The following is an 18,530-nucleotide window of genomic DNA, read 5'->3' as shown; positions in this document are numbered from 1 at the left end:
CCCTCCCCCATGACACCCTTCCATTCCAGACAGATGGAAGCCTGACGACAGTGATAGCCAGGCTGAGCAGAGAGGTCTGTGGTGCCAGAGACTTATAAACACACCTTTGTGGACGCATTCTCTGGATTTCAGGAAAGTAGCCTTCAAAAGGTAAAGAAATGGCTTTGAATCAAATCAATAGGTTTACCTTCACTCTCCCAGTAGCTCTAGAACCGGCAGGTATTAAGGAAGGCATGTGCTTTCCATAAAAAATCTGGGATATCTCATGAAAGGCTTCGGAAAAGAAACTTAAATCTGTAAGGACTTCAATCTTTAAAGGAAAGAAAAAGTGAGATTTAAAATTAAACAATTTGTTTTACTTATAAAATAAAAATTTTTAGAGAAAAATTATCAACTGAGATCCAAAATTTGTACTTAACGTTCGTAATGTGTCGATGTTGGTAATGTGTTAATAAATTAATGTTTAGAAAATATGGGTGATGGAGATGCACGTGTTAGTGTAGAAGGCAGTTTACATGGGTGGTAGACCAAGAAGCTAATAAACAACAGCAGGGGGACTATTCAAAACAATGGATGTTTTTCAAATGTGGCTACTGCTTCATTAGAGGCAAACACATAAAAATATGATAGGCATGGAAGAGTTAAAAAATAATTGGATTTATCTTTATGTTTCCATGGTGAACTGCAGTTTAAAAGAAAAAAAACAGAACAAAAACACTCCTGATATTCTCTCATACCCTGAGGAGAGTCAAATAAGGCAGGAGGTGAATGAACTCCACAACACAGAGACAACCACTCATTTTCTTACCCATAATTAATGGGCACTGTAAATTTTAAAGACATATACTTAACAACAGTAATTGGTTGGTAACTATACATTGTACATGATTTATTTTGAATATAATACAGCAGACCTTTCAATCAGGGAACTATAAGAAGAAAACAGTTATGATCAAATTCATTCATTCATTTAACATGTTTATTGACAACCTCTTATGCATCAAGCCCTCTTGGAGTTTACATATTCCATCAGGATGTATATTTAGCTAAATGTAAGTGATACATAATGATATACACAGCATGAGAAGGGATTGAGGGTACTGACAAAAATGCTATCTTCAACGCTGGGGTCAGGAAGAACTTCTCTGAGGAAAAGGTCTTTGAGAAAGGTTTGGGAATGATGTGAGGGAGAGAGAGACATGAAAATGTGCTAAGGGGACCTCAAGAACAAAGGTCATAGGGGTCCTGGTGTGCTCAAGGAACAGCCTGTATGGCAGGAGCTTAGGGAGAGAGGGGCAGAGGATTGGGAGGTAGGTGTGAACGGTGGCCTGTGCACCAGAGTGGGGACTTGGAACTTTATTCTCTGGCTGATAAGAAGTTATAGGAGAGTTTGAACAGGGCAGGCCCTAACCTGACATGTTTTGAAAACAGCTAGCACAGTCTCAGGAATCTGAAGAGTGTATAGATTTTAAAGAAATAAAAAGAAGGTAAGTTAGGGGAAATTAGATGTGACAATAAACATGAACATAAAACCTAAAAGGTCAGGAGGATATTTTCTTTTAAAAAAAATTCTAATAGATTTTTATTGATTTCAGGGAGGAAGGAAGAAGGAGAGATAGATAGAAAGATCAATGATGAGAATCATTGATCGGCTGCCTCCTGCCCGCCTCACACTAGGGATTGAGCCCACAACCCAGGCATGTGCCCTGACCGGGAATCAAACCATGACCTCCTGGTTCATGGATCAATGCTGAACCACTGAGCCATGCCGACTGGGCAGGAGGGCATTTTTAATGGAGAAAACTTCTCGTTTATTGGGTTGCATACTTTGGGTCTTGCCCAAGACACCTTGGGCTCTAATCTCCACAGTGTCATAGAACATCAAAGTAGGCATTCAAGAGTCACATCTCTCTGACTTACAGATGAATATTTTTCTCGTTTGTTCCCCTTGGAGGGAACATTTCCTCATCTCTGTGTGAAGGCACTCTTCTCTGTTCAGACTGCTGTACATGGACTACCAGTCTGACCACTCAAAAACACAATGGTGATAATAGTGGACATGTATTTACAGAAATGACTGGTACTGTGAACCTAAACAAGCCAGATGGGGAAAAAACTACCCATAAATAAGCCCTTCACTCACACAAATACAGATCTAACAATACCCTTTCCACAAATGTTGAGTGTGTTGAGAGTAAAAAATCTGTCAAGATGCTGGCAGTTCTAAAGTGGAGCCAGACTAGCTGATCATAAGGAGATCTCAGAGCTTTCCCTGAAAGACACTGGTGTATTGCAGAAACTTAACAGCATGATCTACTGCTGTTTGATGTGTCAAAAAGCAGCTTCATTTGCTATTTCCTGAGACTCTTCCCACTCACTGACACCAGATTACTCATAAAGATTAGGCAAACTCTGCACACACAGGCAGTCATTCCTTTCCTCCAAATGATGCAACAGTTGCCCTTTTTCATTGCTTCTGTTAAAACCCTGGTCGGGTTGTTCAGTCCTGCTATGCCAATAAGACCCACTTCTCTCTCACCCTGCTCCTCACACTATTCCCAGATACATCTGATCACGTCCTTCTCCTGATCACAATTCTGTAATGAATTCCCCCTCCCACCCTGAGGCTCCAGAATGGAGTTCACAGTTCTTCACTGGCTTTTAAGCGACTCTAGTACAAAAAGAGTTGTCCAGTGTTCTGTCAAGTTAACAATCCGATAACAAATAATCATTAAACCAAAAACTTTGTTCTTTCAGTGCCTCTCTGCATCTCCTTCTGACATGTTACTAATGGTCACTGCAACCCTTCCATGCCTGCCTCTTATCACAGACCAGAATAACATGGTTAGCCCCATCTCCTCATTCCTCCTACTACTCAGCCTCCACAGTATGTCCCATTTGAACTCAAGCCTGGGCCCCTGGTTTTCTCCATGTCATGGACCTCTGGTACCCTCATGTTATTCTCTTCTCCAACCTCCCTACTCAGAACCTCCACTCCAGTCTAACTTGAACCACCCCTGTGCCTAAGCAAGGCAGTACTTTCTCACCTCAACCTTTCACACTACTGCCTGCCAAGAATCTTCCCTTCCTCCTCTCTCCTGCTCAGTTAGGTCTACTCTTTTCAAGCCGAAATCTTATCTACTTTGTGAAAGATAGAGATTCAAAGCCATCTTCCTCTCTTTCAAACTCCTGGAGAACAGTGCTCACCACACTTATTGGGAAATGGTCAGTGGAAGGTGCACACATTACTGTTTTGTGTGTATGTCCTGTCTCTCCTCCTTGTTTTTATGCCCCTATAAGCGAGGGCCATTGGGTTACATTTCTTTGATTAGAGTTACTGATTTGGTGCTTTTATACTAGAGGTACTCAATAAATGTTGTTTCCCAGGTGAAGCAATAAATATTTACCAAGTACCTTCTAGGCGAGTTTCCACTAAACACTAAGGAGAGTGTGGCTAGTAGGCATTTGATAACTGTCTATAGATTTTAAATTCAATTCAATTATTAATTACTGAATATCAATTATATGAATTTATTACTCAAGACATTATACAGGACTAAAAGGTGAATAAATACAGGCCCTAGCATTCAAAAATATGGCAGTTTTGAAGAGAACACTGTTTTTCAAAAAAGAGATAAAATGTTGTATGCAGGGGTTTTTTAAGTGTTATTAAAATTCAAAAGCAGGAAAACTCTTTAAGAGTTCAGTAACTTAGTAATGGTGATTCAGAAATTACCATGGCTAATAATGAATTCTTTATTCCAAAATTAAAATGGATTATCTTAATCAGCACCAGCATTCCACTTAGGCAAGGTATTTCCTTTATTTAGAAACAGAATGTGATGGACTATTTGGGTCTGAAAACATAGGCCCAAGGTCAAGGTCTGGATGGAGAGAACAGTTTAAAGGGAATTCGAATTTTCCCTCATTAGAAAACAGGAAAGATTTGGGAAGAAGGATAGAGGGCATTTCCAAATAAGAAGGAGGATTAAGCCAGTAGTATGTGGAGCCCACCTACTCCCAATTACAAGAGCTTACTGCACATCTTGCCTCAAATTCATATTCAGTAATGCCCAACTGGTAGGCTGACATCAGCTACAGTGAGAGTACTTACACCATGGAAATTTTAAGTGCTACAAATCAGAGCTTTTTTTAGAGTGAGCTGTGAAACATCTACGGGCACACAGCTGATCAAGTTATGGTCTGGGAGGCAAAAGAATGAGATGTTGGCCAAAAAATATTTTAAGCTCTGAGATGTCAAATATTCTATTTCTAATTGTTTGTTTCGCCTCATCTTAAGTTTTCCTGTGTTCCCTATTTTCAGTAAAGTCCAATCCTATATAATAAAAGCCTAATATGCTAAGTGTCCGGTCATCCGTTCAACCAATCAAAGCGTAATATGCTAATGATATGTTAAGACCGCTCAACCGCTTGCTATGATGTGCACTGACCACCAGGGGGCAGACAGTCAACAGGTTGACCAGTCGCTATGACGTGCACTGACCACCAGGGGGCAGATGCTCCAACCGGGAGGTTAGCTTGCTGCTGAGGTCCGGCCAATCAGTGGAGTCCCTTGGCCTGGCCTGTGCCCTCTCACAATCCAGGACCCCTCGGGGGATGTGGGAGAGCCGGTTTTGGCCTGATCCCACAGTCCAGGCCAAGGGACCCCACTGGTACACAAATTTATGCACTGGGCCTCTAGTATAGATATAAAGGCCTTAGATGAAGTGTGTGTGTGTGACTTGGAATAGTGTTGAATTCCATATTAGAGATGAGGACATGCAGAAGAGGGAGCAAATGTGCTGAATGTTGAGATAATCCATGTACAAAACAAATTCAACAAAAGTGGGAACTTGTGATCACAGTTGATGGGAAATGGGGCAGAAAGAATGAGATGCTAGAGGTTCCCACTCCACATGGGGTTCAAGCCAACTGCACATGAACCTTTAAGGCAGAGAACCTCAGCAGACTTCTAGGTTCCATAGTTAATTATAATTTAGTGCTTGTGTGTTTTGTCACTTCAAGTTTCTTTCTGAGCAATTAAAAATTCTGTGTACCATAACATACATAAAGATCCTTAGCAAAAGTTACACAGAAACTTCAGAAAACTGACTCATTAGTCTCCATTCTTGCAGTAAACCAATGCTTCAGAAGTGGTGATCTCTAGACTGACTGGTGTGGGGTGAGCCTTGTTACCAGGTGTAGCTGTTCCTCACTTTACTGGGGCTCAAGCATAAAGTCATCTAAACCTTTCTAACTGGCTCTTTCTCATACTTTATTATAATAATGGGCACGGTTTTTTTTTTTAATATCAGTACACCATATTATTATCAACTTATTATTATGAGTATTAGAACCAAATTAATTCATGGCAATATCTTCAACAGTTCAAGAATATCAAATGTTTTAAAAACTTGTATTATACCTTGAGGATTCTTGCTTCTAGATTTCTGACCAAGTCTTGGCAAATTCCAGCAACAAAATATTGGTACAATGCAAGAAGAGGCAGAATCTACCAACAGAAAAACAAAACATATTTTATCAAGTTAATAACTGAATAATAAAATTTTGCCAAGTAATGTAGATGTTGTGTAAAATAGTGGTTGCTTTTTCCATGCAAGGAAATAATACTGTTTGATGTAAGTAAAATGTTCTTCTTAGCATATGCTTCATAATTTTATCAGAACTTAAAATTCCAAGTACATGCTGCTTGGTACACAAACCCTAGGCTGCATATCTTTTCCAAAAGTAAAAATGCAGTTGACTATCTTCCTTGAAAAATTAATTGAACATATATGTATGAATCACTGAGGCCTGTGGAAACATTCTAGATTTGCTAGACCTACCAAATAAGTACCAAATTTAAAGCAAAGGAACTCACATCCATGACCCCTGATAGCGCCTACTTATTTATCTCAATGTCAGCAGCGATTTGTCTTCTAATTAGAATATCTGTATCGAAAACTAATATTTATCACTTGCCTATTCTGTGGCAAGCACTGTTGAATAAGAAAAAAATCTAACACATCACTGCCCTCACAGAGTGTATAGTCTACTGATTAAAACCCAAACTTACTCTTCACATAATGTTTTTATTTTCCTAGAATTAACCCCAAAGTTCAACTCCTCTTGAAATTTCACAGGTATACATGAAGGGTTCCAGACTATCAATATTTATTTCTTTTTTCAGACTATCAATATCTCAATTTACCTAGCCACTGCTAGAGACTGGTGTCGAAGGGACAGTTTTGCCTAGACTTCGGAATAGCTCCTCCCGATCTCAACTCAAAACTGAAGCTCACCTTGGGTCCTACAACTTGGGTCCTGCCCACTAAAGGAAGACTGAGCAAGAAGGATAATTAGGACGCCCATTAATTAGCAAACTATTTCCCATGAATCGACAACAATGGGTCCCAGAGCAAATTTTACAGTGACAGCAGGCTCCTTAGCTACCTAGTTTCTGGAGGGTAGTGTCACACAAAATGGAAACTGTTTACATCCTGGAAGTTCAGCCAAGAAGATTCTGTCAGTCAACTGACAGCTTCTAATAGCAACAGCTTTAAAAAGGATTAGAACTGATCTTAAACGTTTCAAACAGTATATGACACAATTTTCTACAATTACACAATAAAAACAACACAATACCTTTTTTTCTACAATTAATGCAGCACAAAACAATGAGTTGGCTATTACCTTTGAGATTTTCTTTTCTTTAGTGAGAAATAAAACCACAATGTTATTGCTGCCAATTGCTCAATTATTCAGAAAAATGTTCTCAATTTCTTAAGCTTCAGAGGGAAAAAAAGTCTTATTTCTTTTCCAGTGCAGTGATATGTATTAAATATGAGTATGACTAGGCAACTAAAGGTTACCCAGGGGATAGAACTGTTTTCTAAATCCAGAAATGAATCCCCTTAACAATGAGAAGAGCACCATTTTGTTATTTTTTTCTAATAAACAATTTCTTGCCAAATATGCCAAGTGTTAAAAAAGCATTTATCTACCTTTACACTTTAACACATGGCTTTATAATTTAACAATTCATATCAGGGAGAAATAAATATTTTCAATACAAGGAGAGAGAGTGAATTTAAAACAAAAGAATAGAAAACAATACACACAAAAAAGAAAGTAGGTATGAAAATTATGAAAGAAAGGGGAACAGAATAGATATTAAGAAGCAAACCAGAGGAAAGAAGAGATATAAAAGTAGAGGAAATAGCATATAGGAGGAAAATAGGAAAAATAAAATCAAGGAGAAAAACATAAAATGACTAACAATTAAAACATTCTAACTTGTTTAAAAAATGTAATTACCTTCAAATTTATGATATATACATATCGTGGTTCATTTCCCCAAAGGAAAAAAGAGTTGTCTTGGAATCTTTTTAATTTCCTGGGATATTAAGAAGTATCTGTCTTTTCTTTCACAGTTAGAATAAGTTGTTTACTTAGAATACACCCTTACCAGAGAAAAGACAAGTGACACAAAGCTAAGTTTATCTCAATAAGTAAATTGCCTCATAATTTGGGTACTGATGTGATATGCATGAAAATGTATTGAGTTACATGTGCACTAGATTCTTCTGTTTGAGACTTGTGAAGCATTCTAATCCATTTCACCAAATATCTCAAGAAAAAGAAGGCAAACTAGAGTAAAACGAGAACAAAATCAAATAGACACTGCTTTTGAATCCAAAAGCAATGCAAACAATGATGTCAAAGAATCTCAATTAATATATTTTATTTTGACGTACAGATAAGAATCTTGACTATAGAGTTTAAAAGTTAAATAAGAACTGACCAAAATAACAAATTTTGAAAAGTATAAGGTAAGTGGGCAAAAAAATAAGGCCACAGCAAATTAAGATTTGTTGATTTTACCAATTACTTACGATTATGTTTTGCTTAGCAAAGTGCAGTTCGCGTATAACATAATAGAGACTGGCAACTACAGAGCAAATGTTAGCCCGGTATGTATCCGAGAAGAGTTCGATGCCTGGGAGAAGCTGAGTGATTTCATACTGAGCATAGCAACGTTCAGCTTTAGGATGTGGAAGTGTGGTTCTAAGCAAACCCTGAAGATGATAAAAGGTGAGACAAAAAGCTGTATATAGCATTGGCAATAATGACACAGAAGGACAAGTACATGTATTACTTCCTAAAGTGCTTAGCACATGCCTAGCACACTCTACCCTGTAATAAACAGTTCTTGTCATTAATATTATCATCATCAGAGGTTCCAAATGCTCTTATCACTCAAGATGTTGCCTTTGAAATCCCATGGTAATTGGATACATATTATTTTCAGAAGAAATTATCATTATATTGTTATCATTTGAGAGGGACAATTTTGCATTAGGCACTATGGCAAATTCTTTATAAACACTATCTCATTTAACCCTCATTTAACCAACTCCTAGCAGGATTATTATCTCACAAATGAAACAACCAAGGCTTAAACAACTTATCTGAGGTCACACAGCTAGTGGTGGCAGAAAGAAGATTCAAAGTCATATCTATTTAACTCAAAAAAATGATGTTCTTTTTATTCTATCAACCTATAAGTAGAGGAGGCAACAGCTTATTTCAGAAGTCTAAATCAAGTAGAGGTAATTCTTAATTTTAACTGAATTAATTGAAAAGGTGATTTATTTTATTTGACCAATATTTCTTAAGTAACTTATCTGACCAACATTTTACTAGATGTTGGGAAACAAGATGAATACACAAAAGCAAATTTTATATTTAGGATTGCTTCTTATATTACCTTAAAAAATTAAAACTTCTCAGTGACAAATGCATTTAAAATTATTTTATGTAAATATTGGAAAGAATTTTTATCAGATTATTCATTAAGGTTATAAGGTAACTACTCTAAAATGCTAGGCCAGCGGTCGGCAAACTCATTAGTCAACAGAGCCAAATATCAACAGTACAACGATTGAAATTTCTTTTGAGAGCCAAATTTTTTAAACTTAAACTTTTTCTAACGCCACTTCTTCAAAATAGACTCGCCCAGGCCGTGGTATTTTGTGGAAGAGCCACACTCAAGGGGCCAAAGAGCCACATGTGGCTCGTGAGCCGCAGTTTGCCAACCACTGTGCTAGACAGTTGTTTAAATTTTTAGTCTTATAAATTTGCTTTAAAAACATAAAAAGAATCAACAGATTTTAAAAAATAAATCCTGCAACCTAATTTAGGTGTAATATTATTAAGAAATATGTCAACATTAAGCAAAAACTGACATTTATTTTTAAATTACAGATGACCTTTGAATTGCATGTAGAGGGCTAACTACATGCACTGATGTATGCCATTTAATACAAGGGCTTGTGCACCCATAAAAGTTACTGTCTGTGGGGGAACCAATCCCCCATGGATACTGAGGGGCAACTAAGTTTTGGGGAAGTAAGAACTTATACACAAATTCTCGACTATGTAGGGTCAGCATGCCCCCAATCCTTTTGCTGTTCAAGGGTCAACTGTACTTATTTTCTAAAACATAAACTGCATTACTTTCGAGAACAAGGAGTGGAGTAGGTAAAGGATGCAATACGTAGAGGCGGAATCAGGTTATTGTTGCCTTTACACCCTTGCCTCTTCTCCTTCTTCCCTTTGAAGCTCAGGCAAGAGGTGAACAGAACATAAGAAAATTGAAAAGTCTGGCCTTACATCCAGAGAAACCTTTCCCAAAGATCTTATCTATACAGCTGTCATATCAGACTCCTGTGATACACAGAACAAGGCACCCATACTTCAAAGTAAACAGAACCTTCAGTACATTGCAAAGGCCCTGGTGACATTCCTGAATCTGAAAATGTCTTGTATTTCAGATAAAAGCTCCTTTTTTCTCCAGTAAAGTCAAACCCCAATCCTAGGAACTGCAAACACTCCTCATACTTCTGTGGTCTTCAACCTACTTCTTGCTTTCATTACATAGCATACTTGATATCTTGGAATCGAGCAAAACTTTACTTAGGGATGAGGTAATCTAAGGCAACCAGACTAACTTTGCTGCTCACAAGCAACATGATCTTATTAGGACCAGAGTCTCAGTTTCCTTATCTGTAAAACTCCTCCCAGAATCCCAAGGGGAAAACAGACTCTGCTGGATACTAAAGGTGAAAGCAGCGAATGGGGGTTCAGCCACAGAAGGAAAGATGGGCTTATGACATGTAATCAATGTTCATGCTATTTTCCTACCTGGACATTTCATGAATATGATAAACTACTGCCCTTATTTTTATTTTTACTGAGTGAATGGTGATGCTACTGTGGAAAGATAGACAGCAAATATTACCTGAAAGAGTAATGCAGACAAAATGCAACAGTTAGATCTCTTCTCAACGTCCAACACCTTAGTAAATCTAAATAAGTATAAGAAAAAGAAACTGATTCATAGACAATTTCTCAAAAATGTTTTTATATAAATACATCTCTTATATTCACAGACTTTCCAAAATTAAAGTAGCCTTTGTTATTTTAAAGGTGCTACATACTCCTATAAGATCTAGAACACTGAGAATGATAAAAAATTAAATTAAAGGATCACCTATAATTCTACCACCTAAACATTGATTAGTGGCAACCTTTTGGCCCATTTCCTTTCAGACATTTTTCTAGTTATAAACACACATATTAAGACTAGAATTATGCAATACATGTAACTTTACAAACAAATCTTATGTGCATGGACATAATGAACCACATTATTACTTTACAGAACTTTAATATTTTTACCATATGAACATAACACAATATAAAAGTATTCATACCATTTTCATTTGTTCAATACTGAGGTAAACACCGTGGTATCTACATATTTGAGCACCTGTCCTATTAGTTCTACAGAATAAATCCCTAAAAGTGGAATTTTTGGCCCTAACTGGTTTGGCTCAGAGGATAGAGCGTCGGCCTGCGGACTCAAGGGTCCCGGGTTCGATTCCGGTCAAGGGCATGTACCTGGGTTGCGGGCACATCCCCAGTAGGGGGCGTGCAGGAGGCAGCTGATCGATGTCTCTCTCTCATCGATGTTTCTAACTTTCTATCCCTCTCTCTTCCTCTCTGTAAAAAATCAATAAAATATATTTTAAAAAAAGTGGAATTTTTGGGGAAAAGGAGGTGCACAATTTTAAAGTTTTTAATGAGTATGGTTACATAATCCTTCCAAAAACTGAACAGTGTGTTTTCTCACCAGCAGTATATTATGGACATACTAGTAAGTCTCTCTGCCAAAGATTAAGGTAATGCCTCTGAATTTACTGCTGTCTCGTGTTAAGTCTAGTAGAAGAATTTGAGTTTCTTTTCATGTGGGTCTTAAAATTCACAGCTAAAGCTATAAACCACATTACCTTCTTCTAAGTCTTATTTAGATAAAACCAGTTGGTTTCACCCTATTAACTATATTAATTAATTAATATCTATCTGAGTTCAGCTTCTCCATGTGGATATTCGGGTGTGGGATTTGCCCTTCTGAGCAGTGGGGAGAAGAGTTTCCTCTACTCAGGGAATCTCTGAGAACAGCTAAGGCCCCTGAAATATCATCTATCCTGTGGAAGGCAGACTTGCAGCTGGACAATCGGAAATGACTTCCTGTTGGTTGAAAATCAGTAGATAATAACTTCAGGGGCTCAGAGAAGCTGAGGTGCCCAATGGCAGGAATGCTGCAGCAGTTCTTTTTCAAGCCGTGAACCTTTCTCTTCTCTGCTGCCAAGCTCTACTAAGTCACAAGCTCAGATTTGTGTGGGGATTGTGTGTATGCATGTGTGTGTGTGTGCGTGTGTGTGTGTGTGTGAGTTCTTTCCCAAGAGTGCAAAACAATCAAATTTCACATTGTTAAAAATGTTTAATACTTTACTGTTTAATAATTTTTAACTAGGTAATATCTTACCTCCCCTGCCAAAGGATGCTAATTTTCTTAAAACAATGTAATTATTAACTACAGGTTTTGAGGAATAACTATTAACTAGTTATTCTTTTTTAAAAATTTGCTTTACAGCTCAAAATGGTATGCAGGTTTTTTCCCACCACATCACACCCTATAGGTAAGCAATAAATGTAATGTAACTGGGAGGTGAAGGAAACCTGTACCTATACCCCTCCATACTTTTTAAAAATATGGAACACTTCTCGAACTTGCTTGTCATCCTTGTGCAGGGGCCATGCTAATCTTCTGTGTTATTCCACTTTTACGGTAGTATATGTGCTGCTGAAGTGAATACTGCTCCTTCTTTTTAAATTTTTCACATTAATCAAATATTTAAGACATTTGCGCCCAGCCGGTGTGGCTCAGTGGTTGAACTTCTTCTATGAATCAGTAGGTCATGGTTTCATTTCTAGTCAGGGCACATGCCTGGGTTGCAAGCTCAATCCCTAGTGGGGGGCATGTAGGAGGCAGCCAATCAATGAATTCTCTCTCATCATTGTTATTTCTCTTTCTCCTTCTCCCTTCCTCTCTGAAGTCAACATACCAATAAATATATTTTTTAAAGAAAAAAAAGCACTTCACGAAGTCTTGGGATACTGCTTTTTCATGGATAAACTGATATACTACCAACCAGAGAAACTGGCTGAGTATCATAAGGATATCAGGGAAAAAAAGATATGTGTGATGCTACCTGGGTATAAGGCATTGCGACAGACTTTCACATGTTATGTGATGATAGGCTGGACAATGGTCCCCATGTCCTAAGATACCCATGTCCTAATTCCCAAAACCTATTAACACATTACCTTATATGACAAAAACAATAAAAGACTTTTTAGATGTGATTAAATTAAGAACCTTAAGATGAGGTTATCATGGATTATTCAGAGGGAAGCTATTAGCTATCGTGCAGATCATTCCATCGTCATACTCACTGGGCTATCTTTGCCGATATCTCCGCCCCTTGCAGACACCCCCAAATGCCAACTCTGGACAGGAATTCCTCACTGTAGTCTTTGGAACGTGGAGGTGAACAGCTGTTGGTGGCATTGGTGACCGTGGTGCCCAACTCTTTCCATGTATGCAGCACATCTTGTTTTCTGAATATGTCATCAAGTGCTTGACACCAGCATTTAAAAGCAGCCCTAGAACAGAAACAGAGCATGGAGCATTCCATTCTCCAAGACCTATATCATTAAATCTTTCCAAAAGGGAAGGTGCATACAATGAAGAAACATTTTAATTAAAACCTATACCAGCCCTAGCTGGTTTGGCTCAGTGGATAGAGCATCAGCCTGTGGACTGAAGGATCCCAGGTTCGATTCCGGTCAAGGGCACATCCCTGGGTTGCAGGCTCAATCTCCAGTAAGGGGCGTGCAGGAGGCAGTCTATCAATGATTCTCTCTCATCATTGATGTTTCTATCTCTCTCCCCCTCTCTCTTCCTCTCTAAAATGAAAAATATTTTTAAAAACCTATACCATTTGTGTGTTATGTATACCTAACCATTTCTCCTAGGTAGCATTTGATGAATAAATGTAGCAATGTAATATTATTGAAGAACTAGAAATTACAAAAGACAATATTTTTTCACAATTAAAAAAATTTTTTTCAAACCAAGTTTTCTCTCGTTCTGTAGACTCCTAAAAAAAATCTACCTTTTCTTTCCTGCGAAGACAAGAAGACTTCCAAGTTGATGCAACGCCTGAACTTTAAGACTTCTTTGATTGCTGGCTTGGAGAACATCTGTATTTTAATCAAGTAAAAGAACAAAGATCAGTTCCTGAAAAAGATTTCCTTTCTATTTTCAAGAACATTTTCAATTGTATTATTCCTTAATTGTGTATAGAAGCAAACTGCATGCTAGTAGTGCCTTCAAATGTCACATGATATATACGTATATACAAAGAGAGTCAACAATGGTCTATTTAACACTGCGGAGTGGAAGATTGGCTCTAACAACAGGTAAGAAATATGGAGAAAGTGAAAGAAAAGTCACGCAGGTAGAAATTGTTAAGAAGAGAAAAGCAGAAAAGGCGTGCAAGGGAGAAAGGGCTGGGTATGTATGGAGATGACATTTGTGGCTAGAGCATGGTTTTCCTGGGAGGGTGAAGAAGAAGGTTGTGGTAACATTACAGAGGCATCTGAATGCCTTGTGGAAAAATGTGGATGTTATTCTCTATTAGAAGAGAAGCCTTGAGCAGGGATGTGACAAGATTACAGCATATCAGATTCTTCCTTTTACCCAAATGCATAAAAGCAAATTTTTTAATATCACCTGAATTTGAGGGGTTGGGATAGGGGTTGAGGGGTTCTGATGAATGCATGCTTTCAAGAATAAGTAGCTAAAATACCCAACCAACATGGCAATGGTTTCTAGTGAGGCTGTACTTCCCCTAGAAGTATTTTGGAAGTCTTAGGAAGGGTTTTGTTAGTTGTCACTATGGGGCATTTCCTGGTATTTTGTAGGTGAAGACCAGAGACACTGGATGGCCTGCAAAGCACAGAACCTTCACCCACAGTGAAGAAAAAGGTGAGAAACCCGTTTGCAATATTCTGATTCTAACACCTAACTTCATTCTACACACACAAAAAAAGGTGTATGTGCATGTTTTCAAAATGCTCTGAATTTGCCAGAAATGCAACCACACACTGTGGTACTCTGTTTTGTTTAGAACTTTACCTAGATTTTCTTGCTATTTTAGAAAACTATTGTCACCAAGATTAACATTCTGATACCACGTGTCACCAGTACAACAATGAACCACTCAGCATCCGGAGCTGTGACATCCTGGTGATCCTGCACACAGGTTATGAGCATCTGATTGCTTCACTGTGCCTTCCACTGCTTGAGTACTTACATACCAACAATAGGTTCATTTATTGAAAAGTGACTTTATCCCTTATTTTGTACTTAGAGTTTCACATTGATTTTGGGGGGAAATAATACATGTTGGAAGAATATATTAAATGTAAACTTTACACCAGAGAGTAGAGGGGGAATTGCAGAATGACTGCTTCAAGGAAAAAAAAAAGGAGGAGATGTTGGGTCTACAACATAGGTTGAGTATCTACTGCTGAATTTGTGAAAGACAAAGAAAGTAAAATCAGCTGGGGCAGAGCACAAGAACTTGACAGTGGCCACATCCCGACCAGTGGTTCAGAGATTAAGTTACTAAAGAGGGATGGACAGAAGGGTGGCCTAGGATCTTGCAATGTGGCAGTCAGGCTGGGGGAAGTGGGCAAAAGGAGGTGCTGGAAGCTTCTTGTCTTGACACTGTTCTGTCACGTTCCGCAAGGATATGATGAATAGACTCTATTTTAGGCTCTTTCATCCCTTTTTTAATTCTATTTTTAAAAATAATATTTAATCCTAGCCAGGGTGACTCAGTGGTTGAGCATCAACCTGTGAACCAGGAGATCACGGTTCGATTCCCCATCAGGGTACATACCCGGGTTGTGGGCTCAATCCCCAGTCAGGGGTGTGCAGGAGGCAGCCAATCAATGATTATCTCATCATTGATGTTTCTATCACTCTCTCCCTCTCCCTTCCTCTCTGAATCAATAAAAATATATTTTAAAAATAAACCATTTCAGGACCAAATGTAATCTACAAATGTAATGCAGGAGATCATATTGAAAATAAATACACAATGAGTAAATCTTACCAATAGTTTCATAATATGAAGAAATTACGAGTCCGAGCTGTGAATAGGGAAGTTTGCTTTTCTCCACTGAACTGAAAACTCTGAAGTGTTCCTGAGAAAGGTCTGGGGGTGTGGGCATGTGCATCTCTTCTGTCCCCAGGCAAAATTGCACCTTTCCAGTAGCAAATTTGGAATTGTTTATTCCTTTGTCTCCTATTCATAAAGAAAATGAAAAAGAAATTTAAAATGGAAAAAAGAAGGGAAGTTGATAGTGAAGAAGGTATAGAAATGGAAAGGGAGGAGAGAGGAACGATTTTGTATGTAGCTGAGACTTATTTGCAGGATGGGGAACTTAGTTTCCTTAAACTTAGTATCTAGAACAGGGGTGGGCAAACTTTTTGACTCGAGGGCCACAATGGGTTCTTAAACTGGACCGGAGGGCCGGAACAAAAGCATGGATGGAGTGTTTGTGTGAACTAATATAAATTCAAAGTAAAGGAGCAGAGGGGAGAGCAAGAGAACCGGATAGAACAGCCGGATCTGGCCCGCGGGCCGTAGTTTGCCCATGGCTGATCTAGAATCATTTCTAAGAGCACACGTGTGTGTGGATGGGCTCTGTGCTCAAGCTATTTCACAGTTTTACCAGAATGTAAATGTTGAGATAATGCTTTGCCTCTCGTGGGGATTGGTGGAAGTTACACCACTGGGGTTTGCCCTTTTTTAAAGAGCTTCCAAGAGTAAGATGTGAGTTTGCCTCTGGGCAGAGACTCTATGATAAAAGCAACACTTAGGTAGTTCTGCTTAGCACCTGTATACTCATACCTATGACTTCTTTTATGGAGTCAATCCATCTCATATTTGGTCTCCTCTTTTCCTTCTGTATTCTATTTCCCCAGCATAGTGTCTTTTCCAAAGAAGCCTATCTTCTCATGATGTGCTCAAAGTAGAACACTATTTTATTTATTTTATTTTTTTGCCTCCAGCAATGTTTCAGGCTTAATTGACTTTAGGCCCTACTTGTTCATCTTTCAGGCAGTCCAGGGTATCTATAGAGCTCTCCTTCAACACCATATTTCACATGAATATTTGATTCATCTTTCAATATTTCAAATGAACATTTTGGTACCAGTTAAGATTCAGAGTGAGTTGATATAAACCATTCTTAGGAATTTTATTTCCTTTTTTAAATTTATTACTTAATCATTGTCAATGTATGCCACAATTGAAAGAACTTTAAACAATACGGAGAGTTCATTTAATGTAATGTGAGTCTGTGGACAGTACAACCAAAATCTATGGGTAGGTTTTTGCAGAGGGCAGCAACTATATATATATAAAAACAATATTTGTTAATGTTTTGACTCTGTACATCTAATATTAGATGTACAGAGTCAAAACATTAACAAATATTGTTTTTGTATCCCTTTTACACAGGGAGTATGGTAGTTTCACAGGAAGCGTAAAAGTAGATGAGACAGTACCTTGGTTGGAATAAAGTGAGAGATGATGTGGTCCACTAGGCAGGAAGAAAGTGCAAGGCAGCAGTGAGTGGGCTTGGAAGTGGGGGGAGGAGGCACCTGTGGCAGGTAGATCTGCAGGTAGCATCCCCATCTAAGTAATGACTAAGGGATACAGAGCAATTATTTTTACCTTGTGTCTGTGAAAGAAATAACGAAAGCAACTTTCTGCTGTGTCGGATTGATCTGTTATGATATCTGGACTTTTCCAAAGTCTCTCTAAAACATCTCAACGTATCTGTCACGTCCACGGGCACAGAGAGGAGCCCTTTGGCGTAGCTGTATTCTGAAAGGAAAAGGAAGAGTAACGCTCATGATGAAATGCGGCAGCAAGTGAACTAGTAGCAAAAGACTAATTCAGAGAATTTCCTGGTCCCAAAATAAGATGCTAAATTAAAAGCCTCCAGGTATGTAGCAGGTATTTCAACATTAAGATAATTTTTTCTGTATGTTTGAAATTTCGTTAAAAAAAAACAACCTTAGAAAACTTTTGATTCTTATAAAATGCAACAAACAAACAAAACAAAACACACACACAAAAATTTTAGATCCTGTCAATTTTCCTTATGAAACCTACAAAAAAGGGAGGAGACAAAATAGCCTGGAGATGGGCAATTGCTCTCTTAAGAAAAGGAAAGGACACTTTCTAATACAGGAACAGAGGCAAGGAAGATGGGGTCATAATAGAATATGAAACCAACAAACAGTCCTGATAAAAAGAGTTTCTATAAGGTCTCTGGAGAGGAAGTGACCATCCAAGAATTAGGCTGCAAAAAAGATGTTCATGAAGCAGACACACACACACACACAACAACAACAACAACAACAACAACAACAACAACAACAAAACCACAAAAAATATAGGCTTCAGACAGAGTAACAAAGGAATTTGCTTCTTTAACAAGTTGAATAGTCCAAATACCCGCTGCAAAATCTGAGGTCCTGAGAGTATTGCAACTTTTAGGGAATGCAGCTATAGGAGTTTACAGGTTAGCTGAAGAGATGAAACATCTGGCATAGGCATATTAAAATCACACTGGCAGAGTGTCTACTTACACGCTAAAATGAGGGAAAGATCGAGGTGAGAGATTAGCATAGGGAGGAAAAGGTGAGCTAGGAAGACTTTATGAGAGAGAAGGTATGCCAACTCTGTCTTAGAAGATGGGGAGAATTTGGTTAGGAAGAAAGAGGCAAGGGGATTTAGATCCTTAGAAAAAGAATAGCTAAAGTTGATTGAGCACTTACACTATACCAGAGACTATCTATCTATACTAATAAAAGGGTAATATGCTAATTAGACTGGGAGACCTTCCAGGAGATCTTCTGGATGTTCTTCCAGACAAAGCCATGTTGGTGGGGCCGAGGCAGAGGTGGTTAGGGGTGATCAGGCCAGGAGGGGAGGGCAGTTGGGGGTGACCAGGCTGCCAGATGGAGGGCA

The 18,530-nt window shown here is 38.3% G+C and overlaps 1 protein-coding gene across 1 annotated transcript in view; it reads right to left on the bottom strand.

The window, feature by feature from the left end:
• Nucleotides 1-18,530, bottom strand: part of CFAP54 (cilia and flagella associated protein 54) — a gene marked incomplete at both ends in the record, with an annotated part of 264,389 nt that overhangs the window by 105,371 nt on the left and 140,488 nt on the right. The window contains 8 exon segments of the mRNA XM_080660197.1: nucleotides 188-310; nucleotides 5,426-5,512; nucleotides 7,896-8,078; nucleotides 10,304-10,370; nucleotides 12,865-13,074; nucleotides 13,587-13,674; nucleotides 15,597-15,788; nucleotides 17,226-17,378. Of these exon segments, the coding sequence (XP_080516323.1) occupies nucleotides 188-310; nucleotides 5,426-5,512; nucleotides 7,896-8,078; nucleotides 10,304-10,370; nucleotides 12,865-13,074; nucleotides 13,587-13,674; nucleotides 15,597-15,788; nucleotides 17,226-17,378 (1,103 nt within the window).

This window comes from Plecotus auritus, assembly GCF_963455305.1.
Source record: "Plecotus auritus genome assembly, chromosome: 3".
Taxonomy (NCBI): Eukaryota; Metazoa; Chordata; class Mammalia; order Chiroptera; family Vespertilionidae; genus Plecotus; species Plecotus auritus.
Note: the sequence above shows the minus strand (reverse complement) of the source record. Positions and strands in the feature narration are given on the sequence as shown.